Raw genomic sequence first — 22,570 nt, 5'->3', positions numbered from 1 at the left:
CCCTCTTTCCCAGATAGCTAACCTGTCAGTAGCCAGGGTTTCCAAAGTACATGCTATATTTGGCTTCCATTTGCTTGGAAATATTCAGTCATCTATTTATTGAGCACAAACTCTGCCAGGTACCACTATGTTACTGGTTCAGGAAGATGGACATGACAAGCATTATCTTTGCTTTCATCAAGTGTACGTTCTATAGTCAACTGAAGAAACTGTCCCCCAGAAAGAAAGGATAAGAGCAGAATGGAGGCTTGTTTGGGGTAGAGGTGAGAGCATATAGAGAACCCCTTTAAATGGGTATATTAAAAGAGGAGAGAGAAGAGAAATGAGGATTGAAGCTGGAGGACCTTGAAGCCAAGTTTGGGAGTTTAATCTTTATCCTGGAAGAAAATGGGGAGTTCTAAGCAAGGTGATGACAGAATGAGAACTGACTTTTATAAGGAGAGGATGAATTTTGAAAGGGAGAGAGGACTAGATCGAAGAAAACAATTTAAAAAAATTTTTTTTATGTTTTTTAAAATTTATTTGTGAGAGAGAGAGACAGAGCATGAATGGGGGAGGGGCAGAGAGAGAGGGGGAGACACAGAATCCAAAGCAGGCTTCAGGCTCTGAGCTGTCAGCACAGAGCCCAATGCAGGGCTTGAACTTGTGAACTGCAAGATCATGTCCTGAGCCGAAATCGGACGCTCAACTGACTCAGCCAACCCAGGCACCCCTCGAAGAAAACAATTTAAAAAAATAAACTTCCCCAGCCTCCATCGTGTCTTAGTACACTTTGGAAGAAGTCATTACACGAGTAGGTACCAGTGAATCTTGAGGGTGAGTTACTGATGGGGAGGAGGGGGTCTCATTTATGCCACATCTGTGTGCCAGGTCCTTTGCTGGACTCTAAAAATGCAACATGAATCAGGTATGTGGTCTCTGCCTTTAAGAAGCTCACAATCTGATGGGGAAAACATACACAATAGCATCTTAAATGCTTCCTTATAGAACAAAGCTGTATAGCCATCCCATCCAGCTGGTGCACCTAGGAAGGCTTCCCAGAGGAGATGCAGTAGAGCAGGGCCTTGAAGGATGGACTGGTATGTAAAAAGCAGAAAGACACCTCCAAGACAGAAAGGATAGTTCAGGCCAAGGGATCAGGATTGACTAACCTTCCTGGTTCCTGTTCCTGTTTTCAGGTAGAGATGTTCCATTTTCATACATCTACTCACTCCCTTTAAGACATGAAAATTGATAATGTATTAAATTTAGCCAGCACCTCCTATAGGCTGAGCACTCCCATCAGGTGCTATGAGGGAGATGTGACCCCACACCCCGAGAGTCAAATCTGCCTCCCAATTCCTAACATTCTCTTCTTAAATAATAATGTAAACAAACCATTTAGTAGTTCTATTTATTAACTTATTCCCTCCCATTTAATCACAAAAACAATTTGAAATGACTGGTAGTTTCCACTTGTTGTCTATATATGTGCCACAAAGTGTGTGCTCATTTATCTGATGTATTCTTTACTATAACCCTGTGCAAAGGATGGTATTAATAACATTTTAAAGATAAACAGGTTGAGAGAGGATGGTTTGCTCATGACCACAATAAGTGACAGTAGAGATTTGAACCCAAGACTGACTAGCTCCAAAAACCTCTGCTCTTTCCATAATGCCATCCTCCCTCCATTTTCTCTGTAATAAACCTCCCCTACTTTACCAATTGGGTGATAGATTAATTGCTTTTATTTTCCAAGTAAAATATATAGTTTTAATAACTGTCATCAAATAGGTAAATAAGTAGATTCTCATTTTGGTTTTTAATATAGGTAATTACTGAAGTAAATGGAAGCATGAACATGCCTACCAGGACTCCTAGCTCCCAAGAATTCCTGAGCATGAGCAGATAGTCTCTGAAAGTGTTTCCACAGATGTAACCACAACTATAAACAGATTAGATTTTGGTCCTCTGATGTTAGAATAAAGTGCTAGAAATTGTACTGCCTTGAATATAGTTTCGCTGACTTGGGTGGATTAACGATCTTTAAGATTTTTCAAAGTCTGATTGCAAGAATACATCTGAAGCTAGAGCCTAGCTTGGGAAAGTTGAGTGGTCTGTGGCCCTACCTTGTAGTAAGAGTGGTATCTGTTGCTGTTCAGATCTGCAGACCATCACCAGGAATTCTCAAGCATCTTTGAGTTCTCACCAAGCCAGGAGTAGAAGCGGAGAAGTCACCACCCTACCAGATGCTCAGGACACAGGGGCCATGCAGGAGCGAAGAACAGCTCCCAATATGTCATTGGCACAAGTGCTGGATGAGGGCAGAAACTGCCTAACTCCCCCTACTCTTGAAGAGACTTCAAGCAGAAGAGGACTGCTCCATGAGTCCCTGGGGCACACAGTACCCGACACAAGGATGCAGAGCAGTGAGGAAACTGAGGCAGACCCAGTCTACAGCGATGAGGACTATGAAGAAGACATCATTGAGCCCAGGACCCTTAATGACATCACCACTGTGACAGACAAAACTAGCCCTTGGTCCAGTTTCATGTCAGACACAAGTGAGATCATCAGCCTTCAGCCTGATGAGGTGCATAGGGAAGGCCCCTCTTGTCCTTCAAAGCCTTTCCCCAGAGAGGAGCTCAAGGGTAAAAGTAGCCCTCTGTCCAGCCCAGGAAGAGCTGTCAACCCCCACCTGCTTAGGCAGGGTTCTCCTAGGCAAAGTCTTGTTGCTTGTGACGGTGAAGCCTCTCAGGCAAGGGATGGAGAGCCTGCCTTAACAGACCCGCAGCTCATCTCACAAGTAACACTCTCAGGAGCCCAACAGAGCAAAACCTCCATGGGACTGAGCTCACCAAGAGCAGATCAGGACCAGGAGCCCAAGCCAGAAGCCCAGACTGAGAATGAAGCTGCCTCCACGGAGCTAAGTGACTCTGCTGATAGCTTTGAGAAATTCCCTCTCAGCCTAGCCTCCCAGAGCAGAAAGGAAAGCCATCAGGGCCTACCCATCAACTGCCCTGACATCCATCAGAAGCAGGCAACATCTGGATCAGAGGTGTCCACAAGGCAGAGTCTCCTGTATCCTTTGGTATTTCCCACAAGTAGCCCCTTACGCCATTTCTAGCATTTTGGATGCTAGCACTAGGCCAACCTAGTGTGTGCGTGAGTGTGAGCATGAGCAGTGGCCTCCCTCATGGAATGCACTGGGAAATATAGGAAGCTCCTTCCTTCACAAGACTTGCCGATCCTAATAAGGTGCTATGATGCTACTGTTAACCCCTGCCCTCTGAAGCATAATGTTTTGAATTAGGTGTAAGTGTTAGTAGCACATTCATTGGCCTGGCCCAGCCTGATTTATTAAATTAATCTATTAGGTGTTTTACACTTGAAGGCAGGGCTCTGGATGTAAGGAATGAGACCATTAATCTCAGTTGAAATAGAAATGGAGGGTGCAGAGAGAGGGAAAGGGAGAGTACTAGCAGTGATTGAGTATTTACTATGTGCCAGGCACTTTACATACCTTTTCATTCCATCATTGTAAGTCCTGAAGGTATCATCATTTCTATTTTGCATTTAGGGAAACTGAGGCCCAAAGTTATAGTGACTTGCCTAATACTTCATTTTTTCAGAAAAAGGCAAGTAATAACAAGGAGTAAGACAAGGAGAGAGGAAGTGGGCACAGTTGAAATGGACTTGCCCAACTCCCCCTACCCCCCAGAAGGATAGTGTCAATGGAGAGAAGGGGCACCTGCCATTCCCCCTCTTCCTTTGAAACACAGATGGCCCTGTAATGGGAAGAACTACCTAGACCCATCGACAGCCCTCATATCTGTTACCTACCCCGCTGAGCAGATCAGTTCACCTGGCATCCCAACGGCAAGCGAGGGTTACTGCACAGCTACCAGTGAAGGAGGCTGCTTTACTGAAGAGATCTTTCTCTACCCGAAGCCAGGGGGCCTGTTTTTGACCCTTCTAGACCCATTTTCTTATTACTTGTGTGACTTCAGGCATACAATTTAACCTTTCTGAGCCTTAGTTTCTTCACCTATAAGATGGGGGCAGTAATCCCTTACCCACCAGACTGTACACTCTCTAGGTGGGTCAGGGACCTTGTATTTTTCTGTGTCCCCAGCACCAGACATTACACAGAGAAGGGATCAGTAAATATAGATTGAATTGAACTATCCTAATTTCACAAGATTCCTGAGAAAATCAAATGAGTTTGAAACATTTGTACATACTGTATGATGTGATTCTTATTGCAGAGCAGAGAGAAACTAAAAGGTAGAGGGTAGGGATTCAGAAAGGCTGAAACTATGAAATGGCTGGAGGGTGAGCACTGAAAGCAGACCACCTCCAGTGGAGTTCCTTCCTAGCCTCACTCAGCCTGGGTTCTGACGATGCTGCCTTTACAGTCAATTTAGTTGTGCTCAGAATACATGGTTTGTGCTGGAGCAGTCACATGTGACCAGGTCCTAAGGGTAGTGCTCTAATTCAGACCTTCCCAAGTGTTCATCCTTTCAAAAAATGGGTATTGCCAGGCTTGGTGCTCTCCTGAAGACAGATTTGAAGTAGACTTTACCTTAAGAAGTTCCTATCATGAGGCAGGAGACAGGCAGTGATAGAATTTATTGTTCTAGGTGTTGTGATGAAACCTGGACAAAATGCTAGGGAGCAAGAGGAGGAAGCTGCCACAACACTGGATGTATCCCGGGAAGAGAGACAGTGGAGCTGGACCTCAAAGATGAATAGACATCCTGTAAACAAACGAGAAAATTCTAGTTATAGTGAACTGTGTATGCAGAGGCATAGCCAGGTGAAAGAGCCTGACCTGTGGGGAGCAGTTCACTCTGCTTAGAGTCCAGGGGTACATGAGATGGTGAGCGGTGAGGCAGGGCTACATCTTAAAGAGCCTTTTATGCCTGGCTAATCTAATCTACATCATAGATGGGAGAGAATTAGGCGCAAGGAAGAGAAAAACAAATACAAAGTAGACTTAGTTCTGTTACAAGTTGCTAGGTAAGTGATGTCATTGACTGGATAGGGGCTAGCACATAAAGACAGATAGTTTTGGAGGAAGGTACAGATTTCCATTTTGGACATATGCCTACAAGACATCCAAGAGGAGGCCAGCTATAAAGGTAGGTGTCTCCAGAAATAGATAAGGGGAGCAGGCAGAGCATGGAAAAGGAGAACCACCCACACAAAATGGAGCCTTGAGGATACGCTTCATTCAGTAGATACTTATTAAAAACTTACTATGTCCCAGGTACTGTGCTAGGTGACAGGAACATGACTGAAAAAGAGATGAATAATCTCTGCCCTCTTGGAGCTTAAATTCTAGCATGGAAGAACCATGATAAAACAATTTGAACCAGAACCATATTTAGCTTATTGAACAGAAACAAAAAATTGGAACACCAAAGTAGTCCCCTCCCAAACTGAATTAGTGCTTTGATTGAACAAATATTTTTGGAAACACCATGTTCTCACCACAGTACTGGGTACATCTAGAGGGTACACAGGAAAAGTATAAGATGTGGTACTTGACTTCTAGGGCTCAGATGCAGACTGGGTGAACCAGCTATATCCACAGACAGCCCCTCATGTAGAGCCCTCATTCCTGGATGTTGGCAGAGGACAACTGGGAGGACCAGCCTCCTTCAGTGTCAGGCATCTCCCTCCAGCCTAAGACACTGTCCTTGGGGCCACCTTCCAACCCAACCCTGTCTGACTGACTTCTGATGGGTCAGTTGTGGGTCAGCAGGACCTCAGCAAGTATCATTTAAATGTTGCTGCGTACCAGCCTCATGCAGGGCTCTAGGGAAATAATGAGGTAACTGAAGAAAACTACACCCCCCCCCTTGCCTTTGAGAAGCTTCTGGAAGGAATACTGAGAAAAATTGAGCATCCTAGCAGAGTAAAACAAGCGTTGGTCTGTGTTGTGGACTGTGCTGTAGACTGTGGGGAAGGAGGGATCACTGAGGTCTAACATTAGGAGAGGAAGGATTTTAACTGACCCTTGCAGAAAGTATAGACTGCGACTTGTTAGGGGTGGGCAGGGCCTTCCAGACAGAAGGCACTATTGTACAAGAATAAGTTGGACAAGTAGGGATGACTAAGGCCAGTGGAGATGCCAGTCTGGCAAGGGGGGCAGATTTCAGTGTATCTGTGCCCCTTAACTACCATTATAGCCCGGAACCCATTGTGGTGCCCAACTTCTTTTTGCCTCCTCAGCAGTTGGAGGCCTCCCTGCGGATCCTTTCACTCTCTACAGCTTTGCCACCGCCAGTCACAACAGATCAGGTAAGAGAACAGCTGGCTGACCCCCCTCTCCTAGAGTCCTCATCTCTTCCATGAAAGCATGGGCACAATGCAAAGCTGCCCCAGGCCAGATTCCTGAAAAGGCGGCAGCAGTGGTCACTCTCCAAACTTGTGCTGAGCACATTCTGGGGGCCCAGAGGTGCACGAGGTGCTCAGGAACAGTGAGGAAGTGCAAATGAGTTAAGAGCAGGGCATCATCAGTTAAGATGATATGTGGAAGAAACAGTGCAGAAACATTAAAAATAAGACTCAGCCAAGAAATGAATACTGAGTGCTGTGGGAGCTCCACTAAGCCAAAGGTGGGCTTGAGCAGAGGAAGCTTCAAGCAGGAGATGCAACGTCAGCAAACTTTGACAGATGAGTTAACATTTGGAAGAAGAGAATATCAGAGATATACCTGTTGTTGTTTACAGAACACCTTGTAACCATCATTCATCCGAGCTGGGTGGTTGGAACCCGGGTACAGATCCCAGCTCTCCTCTTTGCTGCCTTGGCACAGCTCTGGACCTTTCTTACAGGTGGCAAGAAAATATTAATAATACTATAACTACTTTTGTAATCATTCAGCATATACTTACTGAGTACCTGTATCAGGCATTGTGCTAGGTTCTGAGCATACAGTAGTTAAGTAAGACAAATTCCCTGCTTGTGGAGTACAAACAGTAAACAACAACAAAAAAAATATTGACAGATTGTGATGAGTACTGGGTGTTCTGATAAAGAACAGGGTCTCTGAGGAGGCAGTATTTAAGCTGAAAGATGGTGGTCATGGTGGTGCTTGCTAGGCACTGTTCAAAGCACCTTATATTAACTCTTTACATTCAGCAACCTAATGAGGTACATATTTTATCTCTGTTTTTAAAGATGAAGAATCTGAGGCACAATCTAGAGATTAAGTATCTTGGCTCATACAGGTGTTAAATGATAGAGCAAAAATGGGAACCTAAGCACTCTGGTTTCAAAATCTGTGTTGCTAACTACTATACTTAGAAGGAGCCAGGGGTGCCTGGGTGGCTCAGTCAGTTAAGCATCTAACTTCAGCTCAGGTCATGATCTCACGGTTCGTGAGTTCAAGCCCCACATCGGGCTCTGTGCTGACAGCCCTGAGCCTGGAGCTTGCTTCTGTGTCTCCCTCTCTCTCTGCCCCTCCCCCAGCTCACACTCTGCCTGTCTCTCAAAAATAAATGAAGATTAAAAAAAAAAAAAAGGAGCCAGCCATGTAAGAAACTTGGAGAGTATTCTAGGTGGAGAGAACAGCAAATGCAAAGTCCCTGAGGCTGAAAGAGCTTGGCATGGTCTAGGAACCGACACACAGCCAGTGGCACTGGAACATAGAAACTGACATAATGAGGCCAGAGGGCCCAGAGCACACAGGACATGTAGCCACAAGAAAGAGTTTAGATTTATTCTAAATGCTAAGATATCCTTTGAAGTGTGTTAAGCAGGGGAGTGAGATCTGACTTAAATTTTAAAGAATTCACCCAGGGTGCTGAATAGAGGATGGGTTGTCTTTCAGATTTGGTAGCATGATGGTCAAGAGTAACTGCAGTGATGTATTGGAGAAAAGAGCCAAAATAGTGCCTGTGTACCAGGCACTTATTCTAAATTCTAGGGGTGAACCAGGCATAAAGCTCTTGCCTCATGGAACTTAACAAAAAAAAAAAAAAGATAATTTCAGAGAATAATACATACTATGAACAAAATATATCAGCCTATTAATTGTAATAGCTAACTCATATTTAATGCTTATTATGCAACAGACATAATGCTAAGTGCTTTCGTGTATAAGCTCATTTAATTCTCCCAACAACCCAGTAAGATGGGATATTGTTATCCCCATTTAAAAAAAGGAAAATTGAAGCTCAGAATTTTCCATACAGACCACAAGATATTATTTCTATTTTATATAGAAACTGAGACCCATAACAATTAAGTCACTTGCCCAGGGTCTCCCAAACAATAAGTGACTTAAAACATATGATTTAAAACTCTATGCTTTCCATCACACCACTTTAAAATCATGACCCTTGACTTAAGGTATATTTTTCTAGCCGATTTGCCTTTATATGGGTTTCATTTTGTACTTAACACTTAAACATTTTTTATGCTCTTCCAGAGCCTACTTTGATGACCAATTGGGTCAGTCCAGAAACACCTTGAGAGCCTGGGGGATAGTCCTAAAGAAGAAGAGCCATCAGGTGTCTGATCCCTTGACTAGTTTTCCTTCTCCCTCAACTTCCCCAGCACCATTTTGAGGACATCTCATTTATTTGGCACATGGATCAACCTAAATTCTCATACATCTTAGTTTTTATCAGGTTTGTAAATCCTTCCCAAAGGAGAGGAGAGATGCCAGTCCCGACCCAGGAGCTCTGCATCTTTGTGGCCTTTATTCCTACTCTGGTTTCTGGTCACCAGCTCCTCTCCTTCCTCTTGCATATCCCATACATACCCATCAGGAGTTATGCTAGAGTCACAGACCTTGATCCAGGTACCAAGCACAAGCTTTTGAGCAAGGCACCCATGAAGTGAAATACTGAATCTGCTACTAAGTTAATTAAGGGATCTTGAGCAAGAGACTTGACCTTTGAGTCTCTGTTTCCTTACACATAACATCAGGCCAATGAGTCTTACCTAATAGAATGATGGCAAGAACTACCCTAGAGGAAAAAAGTAGACACTGTTGGTTCCCTTTCCCTCTTCCTCTCCCAGCCAAGTGGGTGAAATGTCAGTGAGTCACACCCCCCAGGAAGGGAGTCTGTGAGCCACTTTGAGCTGTCATCTCTCACCTGCCACACAGACCCGCCATTCCTTCTTTCATATTTCTGCCCTCATGATGTCCCAACTCCCAGGAATTTACTGTCTTTGATCTATTATAAGATAAAAGTGTGGGAGAGGGAGAAATACGAATTTTCACTTCAATTAAAGGACATGTTTAGTTCCAAGAAGATAACAAGCCTCATATATTTTTCAGCCGTTTTTCTTTCTTGCTCACAGCAAAACTCCATTGTTTGTGTGCTGTTCTCAGGGCCACCTCTCTCCTCAGGACCTCATTCTGGGTCCTAGTTAGGGTAACCAGTCATCACAGTTCACCCAAAACTGTCACATTGAAAGTCCCAGGCCCAAGAAACCTCAGGAGATTGGTGGTCCTCACTAACAATGACCCTCTCTCACTATTTGATGCATTCATAGCAGCATATTTTCTGAATCTGGTGCTCTTGGTTGCTACCCAGTGCTTGGTAACCTAGGAATCAAATCAAGTATGTATTTAAGGCACTAGCAAGTAGAGGCACCAAAAGCTAAGAGAAAAAAAAAAAAAATGTAAGGATTACATGTATTTTTTAAAGCATTGAAATAGTTACCATGGAATAAATCAGAACTTTGATTCACTTCATTATATTTGTTTTAGATCTAATTGTGAATTATATTTGGGCAGCGGCACCATAATCTTCTCAGCTTACAGTCTCTGAAGGCCTTAAAAGTGGCCTCACTTTGAAGAATTTAAGACAAGAAATAGACTTTTATATTTACCCACATACTATTTCTGGTGTTCTTCATTCCTTCTTCACATCCTGATTTTTTCGCTCCATTTCCCTTCAGCATGAAGCATTTCCTTTAGAATTTCATGTATTGCAGGGGCGCCTGGGTGGCTCATTCGGTTAAGCGTACAAATCTTAATGTCGGCTCAGGTCATGATTTCACAGCTTGTGGGATGGAGCCCCATGTGGAGCTCTGCACTGGCAGTGCAGAGCCTGCTTGGGATTCTCTGTCTCTCCTGGCTCAGCCCCGCTCCCCTGCTCACATGTGCATACTCACTCTCTCTCTCTCAAAATAAATAAACATTAAAAAAAAAAAAAAAAGAATTTCATGTATTGCAGACCTACTGGTAACAGCTTCAATTGTCTGAAAATATCTTTTTTTGCCTTCACTTTTTAAGGATATTTCTTCCACTGGATATAGAATTCCAACTTGAATTGTTTGTTTTAGCATTTTAGAGCAATCATTCCATACTCTGACTTACATTGTTTCTGATGAGAAACAACCATCATTCTTATTGTCGCTGCCCCAAATGTAATGTGACCTTTATTCTCTGTTTTTAGGGTTTTCTCTGTTTTTCAACAGTTTGACTACAGTGTTCATAGTTGTGGAGGATAGGGGAGAACACATAGGTCTATTTAGCAGTATTAGCAATGTTTTAGTACTTAGGTTTGGTTCTGTTGATCTTCAAAAACAAAAGAGCCAGTTATTTTACCGGCTGAATGAGTTTATTCTGGAATAGTAGAGGTATTGCACTTTGGGAACAAGCAAACTATGGTAGACCATTGGCACATGTGCAAAACAGAGAGGGGCTTGCTTTTATAGAGAGAGAGGAGGAAGCTGGCAGGGGCTTTTCAGCTGAGTTCTTGGCTGAGTTGTTGCTGGGCCAGGAGAATTCTTCCTTTTTCCTGCTGGGGTATGTAAAGTAAGATTACTGTTGAGGAATGCTAGGTCTGCTTCTTACAAGTGACTCCATTTTAAGTGAGGTTTCCTTTATTTTCACAGTTGGGTTGGGTTGTGGGTTCACAGATGTTCATTTTTATTCTGCTCTATAATTTACATATGTTACATAGTTTCTTTGTTATGTTACACAGTGAAATCACAAATTTGTGTGTAACTAAAATTTTAAGAGTGATTGAATGGTGAAAAATGGAGACACAAGCTCCTGCCATAAATCTGCCTGTGAATGTGGAGCAGGGAAATAGAATAGTGGCTGGAATAGCATAGGCGATAAAGATAAAAGGTTTTGTTTTATTTCATATGGGAATGGCTACAGCTTTCTTTATGCTAATGCAATGATCCAGTAGAGAAAAGGAGAAGGAGAAGGTGCAGGAGAGGGAGAGAAAATAGAAAAGATGGTCCCTGAGTCAGAGGGGGCATGGGATCCAGAGCACATGTGGAGGTAGCCTTTTGAGAGGAAAAAGAAAACTCACCCTGTAGCATGGAGGAAGATGGAGAAGGTCGAGAAGATGGGTGCTAAAGCAAGTAGGATTAGAAATTTGGTGGTAAGGTTTCCCATTTGATGAAAGCTTCTATTTTCTTATCTTCTGTTCTCTGTAATGTCTCAGGCCCTGTCAGCAAAGTGAGAGTCGGGGAAGGGAGGGCAGGAGCCTAGTCCTGTACCCTCATTTGGGAATTTCATCTATTCTGCCTCCTCCTAAGGCTGGCCTTGGCCCTGAAGATTGAAGAGAAGCATTTTGAGAGGCTGCTGGGCTCTTCCCAAGGAGTGTCCTAGGACTGCTGTGCTATAGCTAACCTGCTGTAGGGCCAGGCACACAACTCATCCCTGCAAAAGGAAAGAGCTTGTAAGTGCTGGCTCAGCTGCTCTGGCCTCACCATCTAAGGGAAGGCCTAATCCTTCACTCCAAGTTGAAACGATGCCCCAGAGCCCAGGAACCTCCCAGACAGTCTCCACTTCCAGCATCCGTGAAACAGGTTTTTTTCCTGCTCCTTCCCCAACAGTATAGTCGATCTAGGTCTCTGTGTGACATTAGTCAAGTCTTCTGATCTTTCTGAGTCTGTTTCCTCATTTGTCAGATGGGATTATCAGGCCTAATAGGGAAGTTGTAGAATGCCAAGTGCCACACAGAGAGGGTATAGAGGCCAGCCCTGAGCTCTCCTAGTCATGACTGCTTCATCTCTGGTTGTCACCTCTTCCAGGAGGGGAGGAAGATGGGAGGACTGCTACACAGTCAACCAGTGGCAGTTTCATATTACTTGTGAATCAGGTTCTGCTGCCTCTGCTTTCTCTTACCTCTCCTGATAAAGTACCTCTTCACTGGGACAGCTTCTTGGTATTTACGTAAAGTTACTTTTTTGGTTGTTTTGTTTTTTGTTTTTTACTGTAAAGTCACTTCTGATTCTGTTTGCTTAACTGCTTGTGGGCAAACTAGTTTTATCAACTTCCTTAAAGGGGAGGAAGGAGGTAGAAGATGAGACAGCAGTATTTTACATCCTGTTTTCCCCAGGTTTATGTCCTTTGCTCTTGTAGATGTTTCTTTGGGAAAATCTCAACCACTCCCAAATACTTCAGTTATTATTTACAGTTTGACGACTCTCAGATCCTTATTTTCAGTCTAGACTTCTTTTCCATGCTACAGACACACATGGATCCAACTGTATCCTGGCCATCTTTTCCTTGATGTACCTCAGACAGTTCACTATGTCCCAAACTTGAACTTGTCACCTTCCTTTGCTTCCCCCACTCTGCCATCTGCATTCCTTATCTCTGTAAACCCAACTACTATCATGTGGCTACTTCTGCCAGAAGCATAGATATCATCTTCCCAACCTCTTGCTCCTTTATCCCCCATGACCTGACCGAGAGCCAGTCTGCTACCAGGGTCTGTTAATTCTACCACCTTTTATATCTACTCACTTCTCACCATCCCATTATCTAGTCTCAGTCATCTTCCTCATGACTCTTTCTGACTAGTCTCAGTCATATCCACTCTTTCACGCCACTGGAAGGGAGAGGGACTCTTCAAGGTTGCCACAAAAACTTTATTTATTGAAAAACCCATATTCTTAAACCACTTATCAAATCTGAGTGCCCAATTTATTTGACCTCAGCAGCATGTAACATAATTGATCTCTCCTTTAAACACTTTCTTCACTTGTTTCTAAGGTATCAGTTCCTCTTGGTTCTCCACCTCCCTCGTGGCTGCTTCTGCTCAGCTACCTTTACTCGTTCTCCCTTATTTCCCCTACTTGGTAATATAGGAGTCACCCAGGACATAGTCTTGATACTTCAGTCTTTGCATTTGCCTTCTAGATGACCCCATCTGATCTCAAAGCTTCAAGTCCCCTCTGTTTGCTGACAACTGCTGATGGTTATCTTAGCTCGCATTTCTCTTGTAAACTCTAGACTCATATGTCCAACTGCCTACTCAGCAGCTCCATTTGGATATCTGAGATACTCGAATGAACACTCACTTCAGATTTTATTCCTCAAATCTGTTCCTCAGCCTTCCCCATCTCAGTTAAGCAGCTACTCTATGCTTCTAGTTCAGTTGTTCAGGCCACAACCCTTGGAATCACCTCCAGTGCCTCTGTTTGCAGTCTACCAAGAAATTCTGGCAGCTCTGTCTTTAAAATATATCCAAATCTGGGGCGCCTGGGTGGCTTGGTCGGTTAAGCGTCCGACTTCGGCTCAGGTCATGATCTCGCGGTCCGTGAGTTCGAGCCCCGCGTCAGGCTCTGTGCTGACAGCTCAGAGCCTGGAGCCTGTTTCAGATTCTGTGTCTCCCTCTCTCTCTGCCCCTCCCCTGTTCATGCTCTGTCTCTCTCTGTCTCAAAAATAAATAAACATTAAAAAAAAAATTAAAAAATATATATATATCCAAATCTAACTACAGTAAAACCTTGGTTTGCAAGCATAATTCATTCTGAAAACAAGCTTGTAATCAAAAGCACTTGTATATCAAAGTGTATTTCCCCATAAATAATCAAAACTCAGATGATTTGTTCCACAACCCAAAAATATTCATATAAAAATGATTTCAGTATTGTAACATAATACCAAATACAAAGAAAATACAAAATATAAAGAAAAATAAATTAACCTGCACTTACTGTTGAAAACTTCATGGTTGGTGTGAGGGAGACAAGAGAGGAGGGTTATTGTGTAGGACAACTTTCACTATCACTAACAGAATCACTGCTATCTATTGGCTCAGTGGAATATTTTTCTTTTTGGGCAACAGGAACTTATCCAATGACACTTGCTTTTGTCTCCTTTTGAGGAGGCAATGTGACATTGCATTGTCGTTAAACAGATTCATCACTCACACTGCTACAGCCTTGTTCAGGTTCTTTCTTTTCTACAAAATTTTGCACTGTTTTCCACATTTTACACATCTCCCTAATCTCATGTGAAGTGAGGGATTCCTCCGCCTTTTTCTCCTCCTCTGCAGACGAGATGCAGACATAGACTTCTTATAAAATCTTGCAATTTCAGCCACTCGTGTAACTCGTTTGTACTTCTTGATGATTTCCTTTACTTAAACTCCACCATAATCATCTCCTTCTTACTGCCTTTCTTTCCAGCCTTTTTCTGCATGGGGGCCACTGTACATGCTCACATGGATGTTGACTATAGTACAGTATTAATAAACTTGCCATATATTGTATTTAATGTAACTGGCAATAAGGCAGCAGAGGAAAGGGTCTCTCTCTGCAGACACCCTGACCTAGAATGAAGCAAAGTATTCCTAAGGTTACTCTTGTATGGAAAAGCAAAGGACGGTCCATGGGTGCTTTGAAGTGACAAAAAATACACTAGTGCCAGTTGTGGGCACCTTCCAACATTCTGAAAAATCACTGATTTCTGCCAAACACTGCGGCCTGAGACCAAGCATCTGAGCATGGATCACCCACAATCCCACAGCGAGAGAGGGAGGAGAGACACAGAACCATTGGCTCAGTTGTGATGTGATGTTCAGCGTAATGTGCTACTTGTATTGCAAGACATTGCTCATTTATCAAGTTAAAATTTACTAGAAAGGTTTGCTTATCTTGTGGAACGTTCTCAGAACAAGTTACTCGCAATCCAAGGTTTTACTGTATTTGTCACGACTCCAGCCATTTCCACCCTGATCTAAACCTCCATTACCTCTTGTCTAGATTATTGCCGGAGTCTCCTCACTTGCCTGTCTGCTTCTGCTCTTGTCTCTGGCAACCCACTCCCCATACAGCATCTGTTAACCTTTTAAGATGGTGAATAAATCATGTGACTTCTCTGCTTGGAACCCTCTAGTAACTTCTTATTGGTGACTAGGAGAGCCAGAATTGGGCCTGAGGACATGGAGACCAGAGTGTAGGAAGGTAGTTTGGGCCTCAAACTTGAAATATACATCTTCCGGCAAATTAAAAAGCCATAGTCCTGAGTTCGGTGCAGGAGAAGACAGAAGGCCCCTTCCCTCAGGACCTCATAGTTCCCCAGGGGAGCCAGCTTTATATCTCAGTCCACCAACTCCATCAAGTGCCTGTCATGCTTAAAGAACAGGACCCGGTACTACAGGCTTTGCCTTCAGAGAGCTGACAGTTCCTAGTGGCCTCCAAACCACTCACTTTCTAAATGATATTAGCCTACAGTAACACTTAAATAAAACAAAGCAAAAAGAATGAATATAGGGAAAGGAAGACAGCCACAGGAGTGGCTTGAGTAGAATTCAGCAGGGATGAAGGAAAGGCTTTACAAGCTGTGGATCTGGAGAAAAGAAACCTCTCAGAGAATCAACAGATTTGGCAACCTGGAGGTACAAGCAGTATATGCTAGGGAGGAGGTCAGAGGTAGCGAAAGATTGGACTGGACCAGAATAGGGTAGGATAGGAATCAGATGCAAAGAGCAAAAGCAACCTGTCACCTGAGCCTTGGTCTCTGCCTGCCTACATGGCAGTTCCTTACCATGAGATGGGCCCTGTCTTGTTCTCGGTCTTGCTGTCTAAAGTCCAGGCTCTACACACATCATGAATGAACCCTCAGATTTTTTTTTTTAATGCTTTTTTATTTTTCAGAGACAGAGTTGGGGAGGGGCACAAAGAGAGGGAAACAGAGGATCTTCGCAGGCTCCATGCTGTCAGTGTAATGGGGTTCGAACTCACAAACTGTGAGATCATGACCTGAGCCAAAGTCCAATGCTTAACGAACTGAGCCACCCAGGTACCCCAATGAGCCCTTGGATTAGCCACAGGCATGGGGTCAGGTGCTCTTCCTGAGGAGTGTTGTTCCTGAGGAGTGAATGTAGGAGGCAGGAAGTCAGAGGCAAAGCCAGGCACAAGTGTACCCTTGAGAGCCTTGAGTTGTCTACTGCCCCCCACCCTAGCGTTCTCACCTCCATTCAGCCAGATCCCACAGCATTTTAGACATCACTAGGGATCAAAGTGCTTGGCCAGCTGGGGAGCTGAGAGTCAGCAAACCTGGTTTCTTGCCCTGACTCGGCTGCTGGGTTTCTGAGGAGTCTTGGGCATGGTCTCTCCAGAGGCAACACAGACTTAATTTGTGACTATATTTCTCTCTTCTCTCCTACCAGGCAGTTTTGTACAGTGGCAAGAAGGGTGGCCTATGAATCTAGGAAGCCTAAGTTTAAACTTCAGCTACTTATTAGCTGTGGAACCTTCTGGGGCAAGCTATCTAACTTTTCTGTGCTTTGGTTCCTTTATCTGAATAAGGGGCACCTGGGTGGCTCAGTTGGTTGTGTCCGACTCTTGGTTTTGGCTCAGGTCACGATCTCACAGTTCATGAGATTCTTGCGGTCAAGCCCATGTCGGGCTCTGCATGACAGCACAGTGCCTGCTTCAGATTCTCCCTCTCTCTCTCTCTCTGCCCCTCCACTCACTCACGTGTGTGTTCTCTCTCTCTCAAAATAAATAAGTACACTTTTTAAAAAAATGGGCATAAGAGACTTGCCTCCTAGGATTTGTTTTGTGTAGGATTAACTGAGTAAGAGATGTAAAGTACAGTTATTCGTGGCACATAAGAGAGAACTATATGAGTATTAGTTATTGTTATTTTTATCATCATTATTATTGAAACGTCTTCCCTCTTACGTTGTTCCACTTTGGGGGGAACCGGTAGGATGAAATACTAAGAGATGAGGGTGTGATCAAAAGCTTAGGACCAAGAACTGGAAGCTGGGAAGTTAGGCCCCACAGAGCACCCCTGATATACGGAGAACAGTTTTCAGGGCTGTAGCAGTTGACTGTGCTCAGTTCAGACCCTGAGTTAGAGGCCCAGGATGACACACCACTCCCACCGGAGGGTGACAGATCCCTAGCCTCGGAAGTCTCTGCCCCGCTGGTCTGTGAGTCTGAAGCCTTTTAAGTCCGCTGCTTTTCTCACAGAAGCCCAAGGAATTTCCCTTCCTCAAGCCAGGAGGCATCTAGGAGATGTACAATCCTGGTTGAGAAACCCAGCCTCTACAAAATCATCAGATCACATCAGCAGGGGCCCAAGGGAACTTCCTGAGCCCAGTGTCCTCTCGCCTCAGCCTGTGGTCTGGGCCTGATGGCTGAGATGTCCCTCTTAGGGCAGGAGGCTCTGACATATTGCCTCATTTCTTGGAGCCACTGAGTCCCTAGCCCTCTGCAGGGTGCCAAGAAGAGTCCTAAAGGTCCAAGGGTTTCTGATAAAGGCCACACAAAGCTTTCAGGAGGAGATGAGCTCCCTAGCCAAGGGTGTACAGAAGTCAGGGGAAACAGCCAGAATTGGCTGGTGCCCACCCTGGCCCAGAATGCAGCTTGGCAAGCACAGTGAGGGAAAGGGCCCACAGGACTCCGGGGCGGGTGCTGGGCTCAAGTTGCCTGAGCTACTCTGAGGCCAGAGTCTGGGAGGCACCAGGACCTCTTCCAGGAGTGTCACTTTAACCCTTCCCTCTCAGGAGTCTGGACTTTTGAGCCCTCTCACTGACAGGGTGTGGCTTCAGAGGGTTGAGAAGTCTTGATTTAGTCAGGCCTCTTCATTCTGTATGGGGGGGAGGGTGTGAGGACTGAGGCCCAGGGTGAGAGAGTGTGGCTCTAGTCCCTGTGGAATAGGCCTGTTGTCAGGGAAGGCTTCTCAGAGGAAGAATAGGGAGGGACCAGGGGGTGGTGAGGAATGGAGCTCAAAGCGTGGAGCCAGCCACACTGCATTTGGGCTGGGTGATCAAATTTAGGATTTGCCTCTCAGGGATAGGCCCCTGGTCTCTGTCCTGTCCTCACTTCCCCCCTGCTCCTAGTTGCGGCTGCTGAATCTGCTACTCTCTTTTAGCCTAAGGAAGTCCTAGTCCTAGCCTTCAGAGAAGACCCTGGGAGCCACTCCAAGGGAAGGCACCCAGCCAAGGGGGTGAAAGTTGAGCAAGGCAGGCAGCTGTACTGAGCCCTCACTTGTCTCTGAGGCAGCAATCCGTTGGCAAGCCCACCTAGGCAGCCGGAATCAGGGAGCTGTTTACTTTTAGTTTTCAGCTCTTCCAAAAATTTTGCTTCCAGCTCCTAAATCAGTGTTTATGTCACTTAAGGGAACTCCTCTGGAAAAGAATAAAACTTCAGCCCAGATGCCAGCCCCAGAGGTTCATTGGGCAGGGGGCAGTAGAGAGGGGAGAGCTAGGCCAGGCCTGGCCTAGCACTGGGCATGCCTTAGGAAGGTACAGGACCTTACTTCTACTCTACCCGGAGTGAGGTCTGAGAAGAGCAAGGCCTCACTTTGCTCTCTGTAGCAGGTGTCAGCTTTAGCTCCAGCTTAGCAAGAGTTGTCCCCGGCCAGAGCCTTGGTCACATCTGAATTTCATTTCAGCTTCACAGTAGACCTGAGGTAAGAAGGCCAAACGGTTCTTAGCTCCATCTGGTAATGAAGATACTGAGACCAAGAAAGACTGTGTCTTGGCATCAGGCAAGTGGACAGTTGGGCTTGGCCACAGACCAGTGTTCATTCCGCTCCACCCCACAGCCTCTTCTCTGAGAAAGTCCCAGGAACACCCTGAAGCAGGGGTGAGTGGGGACACATGTACCTACCACCTTCCTGGGAGCAGGTGCTCTATTCAAGGGCATCCATCGGGGGCCTGGAGTGAAGAGAACCCAGAACACAGCAGTTTGGATCAGACCACATTTCAGACCAAAGAAGAGGGCTGGCCCTTCCTGAGGAGCTTTTGGAGAAGACACTGTATCACAGGGACCTGGCCAAAGAGGGACCCACAGGCTGGGAGAAGTTCCTGGGTTACAGAGCACCTCCTCTTACATTATCTGCTCATGTTGATCCATTTTCAAATGAGGAAGCCAAGGCCCAGAGAGAAAGTGACTTGCCCAAAGCCACTTGGCTAAGAAGTGGTAGAGCCAGGAGGAGAAACCAACTCCCCAGGACAGAGTTAGCCTCTTGATTTGAGGAAGCCCCAGATTTTCCTGCCACTGTTACTCCTTACTCTGTACATGATGCTTTATTTTCATCCCAGCAGGTTTCTACCTATAACCATGAGACAAACACATCTGACTGAAATAATAGGCTACAGAGGCCTATTCATGTTCATGGCCTGGGTGTCCAGATGCCCGGAAAACAACAGGTCCCCAAATTTAAAAGTGGGAGAATTTAATGAGAGAACTGGGTGGATTTGATGGGGGCAGTCTGGGAGCCCCTGCCCTGCTGCTATGCTTGACACCCAGACCACAGTAAAGCCAGTTCTGTCCTTCAGCCTAGGACAGTAGTCACCCCCCACCCCCCACCCCATGCCTACATCCCTGTTCACTGGAAGGTGAAGAGAAATAAGGTCAGTTCCTCTCCAGATATTCAAGAACTTCCCCCAGCAAGCATCAGCCCCTTTCTCTGGGTTTGTCTTCTCTCCATACCTGCACTCAGCCAAACCCACCCCCACTATTTTCCTAGCAGTTATTTCTTCGTATCTCTGCTTAAGCCAGCCTCTACCTGGAAGACCCTTTCTCGTCTTCTTTTTTCAAATTCCACCTTCATGTTGTTTCAGGTCCCTCTTCTTGAAAGTACCCTTCCACGGACTTGACCCCATACAGAACACCCACTGTCCAGACTTCAAGGCCCTTATACAGCCCCTCAGTCTGATGGTCCTGCTTCCATGCAGATTCCTCCTGCCTCTCTAGGAAACCTGAGACTCCTGCAAATCATAGGCTATGCAGGAGCGGAGGGTGAACTCAGATCATGGAGCCCAGTCATGCTGCAGTGGGCTAGGTGGTCAAATTTTGGACTTGCCCCACAGGGCTAGGCCCCTGGTCTATGTGTCTTGTCCCATATCCCCCCTGCTCCTGGCTACAGCTGCTGAATCTGCTACTCTTCTAGCCCCAAGAAAGTCCTCGTCCTAACCTAGGGGAAGGCAGCCAGCAAGAGGGTGAAAGTTGAGCAAGGCAGGCAGCTGTATTGAGCCTGGGGCCCCGCTCTTTTGTGGGCACCTGGGCACGCAGGGCTCCAGCAGGAACATGGGAGTATTTCAGAGGAACAGTTAGTACGTGTAGGGGTAGCCCTACTTCAAGCAACTTCATCTCTGCCCAGTCCCTTCCAAGTTGTGTGTTTGGGGTAACAGCTCTGATGAAAGAACCTTTACTCCTAGTCAAGATGTTTTTTAGACCCTACTGAGGTCAACAAAAGCCAAATGCTGCTGAGTGTGTGTTCTCTGTCTTTCCACACCCCTGCCCTGCCCAGTACACAGAGCCAAGCCCTGTCCCTGGGCCATACAGATAAGGGCCCCCTAGGTTGCTGGGTCCAGGTGTGGGTGCTGGGTAGTTGGCTGAACCAGCCACACACAATTCAGCTCCAGGGCAGTTGTTGGCCCAGCCAGCAGGTGCAGGCCTGTGCTCATGCTGTGCTATTCTTCCAGTGGAATGACCTCACCCCACCCCCCAGCTCTGCTGAAACTCTGCCCATTTCAGATATCACCTCTGTGTGAAGCCTCCCCTGTCCATCCTGGCTGTTATGGATTGCCCCTTTCTCTATGCTCCCAAGTTCTAAGCTTCATCTCTGATTGTTAGATATGTTGGCGTCTATCTCTTCTCTAGCCTGAGCAGCCCTGTGGGGACAGGAACCGGGGGGACCTATTGTCCTTAAAAGGTGATCAGGTTGAATGGATCTTAGGCTCCTGAAAGGTTTGCTGAGTCACCAAAAAAGGTCTTTTGATGTTCATCTCATGAACTGAGGTACTTGGCCCATCCAGAGATGGAGAACTAGACCCATTAGAGCGTCTCCAAAACAGAATGCTTCTCTCCTGGCAGATGAGGACACAAGAGACAGGGGACCATGCTCTTAGGCCTGTTTTCCCATCTGGCTTACAGAACAAACATCTCCCTAGTCCCCTTTCACTGCAGCAGAGAAAGAAATGGAAAGTAAGATACAGCTGGTGACCCAGAAGATCCATCTGCAGTGTAGCCCTGGGGACTGGAATGGGATTTGGTGTCACCTCTAAATCCTAAATAGCTCACGAAATAACAGGCGTGCATCTTGGGAGTAGAGAGGGGAATATGCAGACTTAAAGTGCTGCTGAGCCCCTGAGAGGATTTGACTTAACCAAGGGCCTGGCACATGGTAGGCCAACAACCACTGGTTCTAGAATGAATGAAGAAGATGTTTGCTGCAAGAGGCAGCCTCCTCCCCATGCAATTTAAACCTCTGGTCACCAAGGCTTGGTCCCACCCATTCACTGGTCTAGCAGTTAACCACGCTCCTGTCTTGGACCTGGCCCAGTTGGAGTCACAAGCATCAGACCCAGTCCATGTCTTGCAGGAGCACTGGGCGACTGGCCTACCATGGCCTGAGGCATTATGGGGTACAGGTACCTCTCATAGTTTCGAAGAAAGAACTACAAATGTGAGCAAAGGGTGGGTTTCCTTTTTTCCCTTTTAGTCTAGGTCTGCCTAGAAGACAGGGAGCTGTATCTTCTCTACTCTACTGGGCATGCCCAGCCCCTAGCACTGCTTTGTTCTTGGTTCTCAGTTAACCCTACCTGTGGGCTGTCAGTGCTGAGGGTTTGCTCAGGTTGTATACACTCCTTTAGAGGTTAGCATTTAGAATTCCAGGGCAGGCTACATGCTGTGAAGTCAGCCAAGTTTGCCTGTGGTGACAACTCCCATCTCCTTTCAGCACTCTCACTTCCCCTACTAGGCTTCCACCTCCTCCTTGGGACCTTGCTGTCAGCCAGCTACCTGGGGTGACTTTTCTGTACAGCTTTGAGCTCCTTCAGGGCGGGAACCTGGCACCGAAAATAAAGGGGGGGGGGTGGGTTGAATGAGCAAAAAAGTAAGTTATAAAGGCGTCCAGAAGACCACAATGGCATAACCCAAATGTACACTAAGACCTTAAAGAGGAATTAGTGATACCCTGTCAGCCCAAGGCAGGAAAAGTTTGGTAGCAGGGCCATGGGTGTGCCCTATGTCAGTCACCTGGCAGTTCTAGGAACTCCCAGTGGCCATACAGAGAGTGTATTATTCACCAACATCTTCTCCCTGGCAGTTAAATATATTCCCAGGTCACATGTGGAACAATTACAACTCAGAAGACAAATGACTTACCTAGATTCATTCAGCAAGAGAAGGGATGAGGCTTTAAACCTGTCCCAGAGGAGACTCCTCCAGAGGCACAGAAAGAGTCTGAGCTAGGGTTCACATCTTGGCTCTGCTACTCCAAACTATGCGACCTTGAGTTTATTTAGCCTGAACTATAGTTTCCTCTCTGTGACCTGCGAATGATGTACCCACCTACAGGGTAGAGGTGAGGGTTAAACAAGATCAAGTACGTGAAGGG

At 45.7% G+C, this 22,570-nt stretch overlaps 1 protein-coding gene across 6 annotated transcripts in view; it reads left to right on the top strand.

The window, feature by feature from the left end:
• C2CD3 (C2 domain containing 3 centriole elongation regulator) overlaps window positions 1-22,570 on the top strand; it is a 144,331-nt gene that overhangs the window by 120,811 nt on the left and 950 nt on the right. For 4 of the 6 annotated variants that reach the window (XM_053900079.1, XM_019449792.2, XM_053900080.1 and 1 more), the window contains 2 exons: window positions 2,145-3,063; window positions 6,180-6,291. The exons of 1 other annotated variant lie outside the window; for it this stretch is intronic. In XM_053900079.1, coding sequence (XP_053756054.1) covers window positions 2,145-3,063; window positions 6,180-6,291 — 1,031 coding nt within the window. Of the gene's footprint in view, window positions 1-1,813; window positions 1,985-2,144; window positions 3,064-6,179; window positions 6,292-22,570 lie in introns of those variants that run through there. One more of the 6 variants, XM_053900081.1, reaches the window with a different exon arrangement.

The sequence above is a fragment of the Panthera pardus genome, unplaced genomic scaffold, assembly GCF_024362965.1.
Source record: "Panthera pardus isolate Hobbes unplaced genomic scaffold, ASM2436296v1 HiC_scaffold_12, whole genome shotgun sequence".
Taxonomy (NCBI): domain Eukaryota; kingdom Metazoa; phylum Chordata; class Mammalia; order Carnivora; family Felidae; genus Panthera; species Panthera pardus.
Note: the sequence above shows the minus strand (reverse complement) of the source record. Positions and strands in the feature narration are given on the sequence as shown.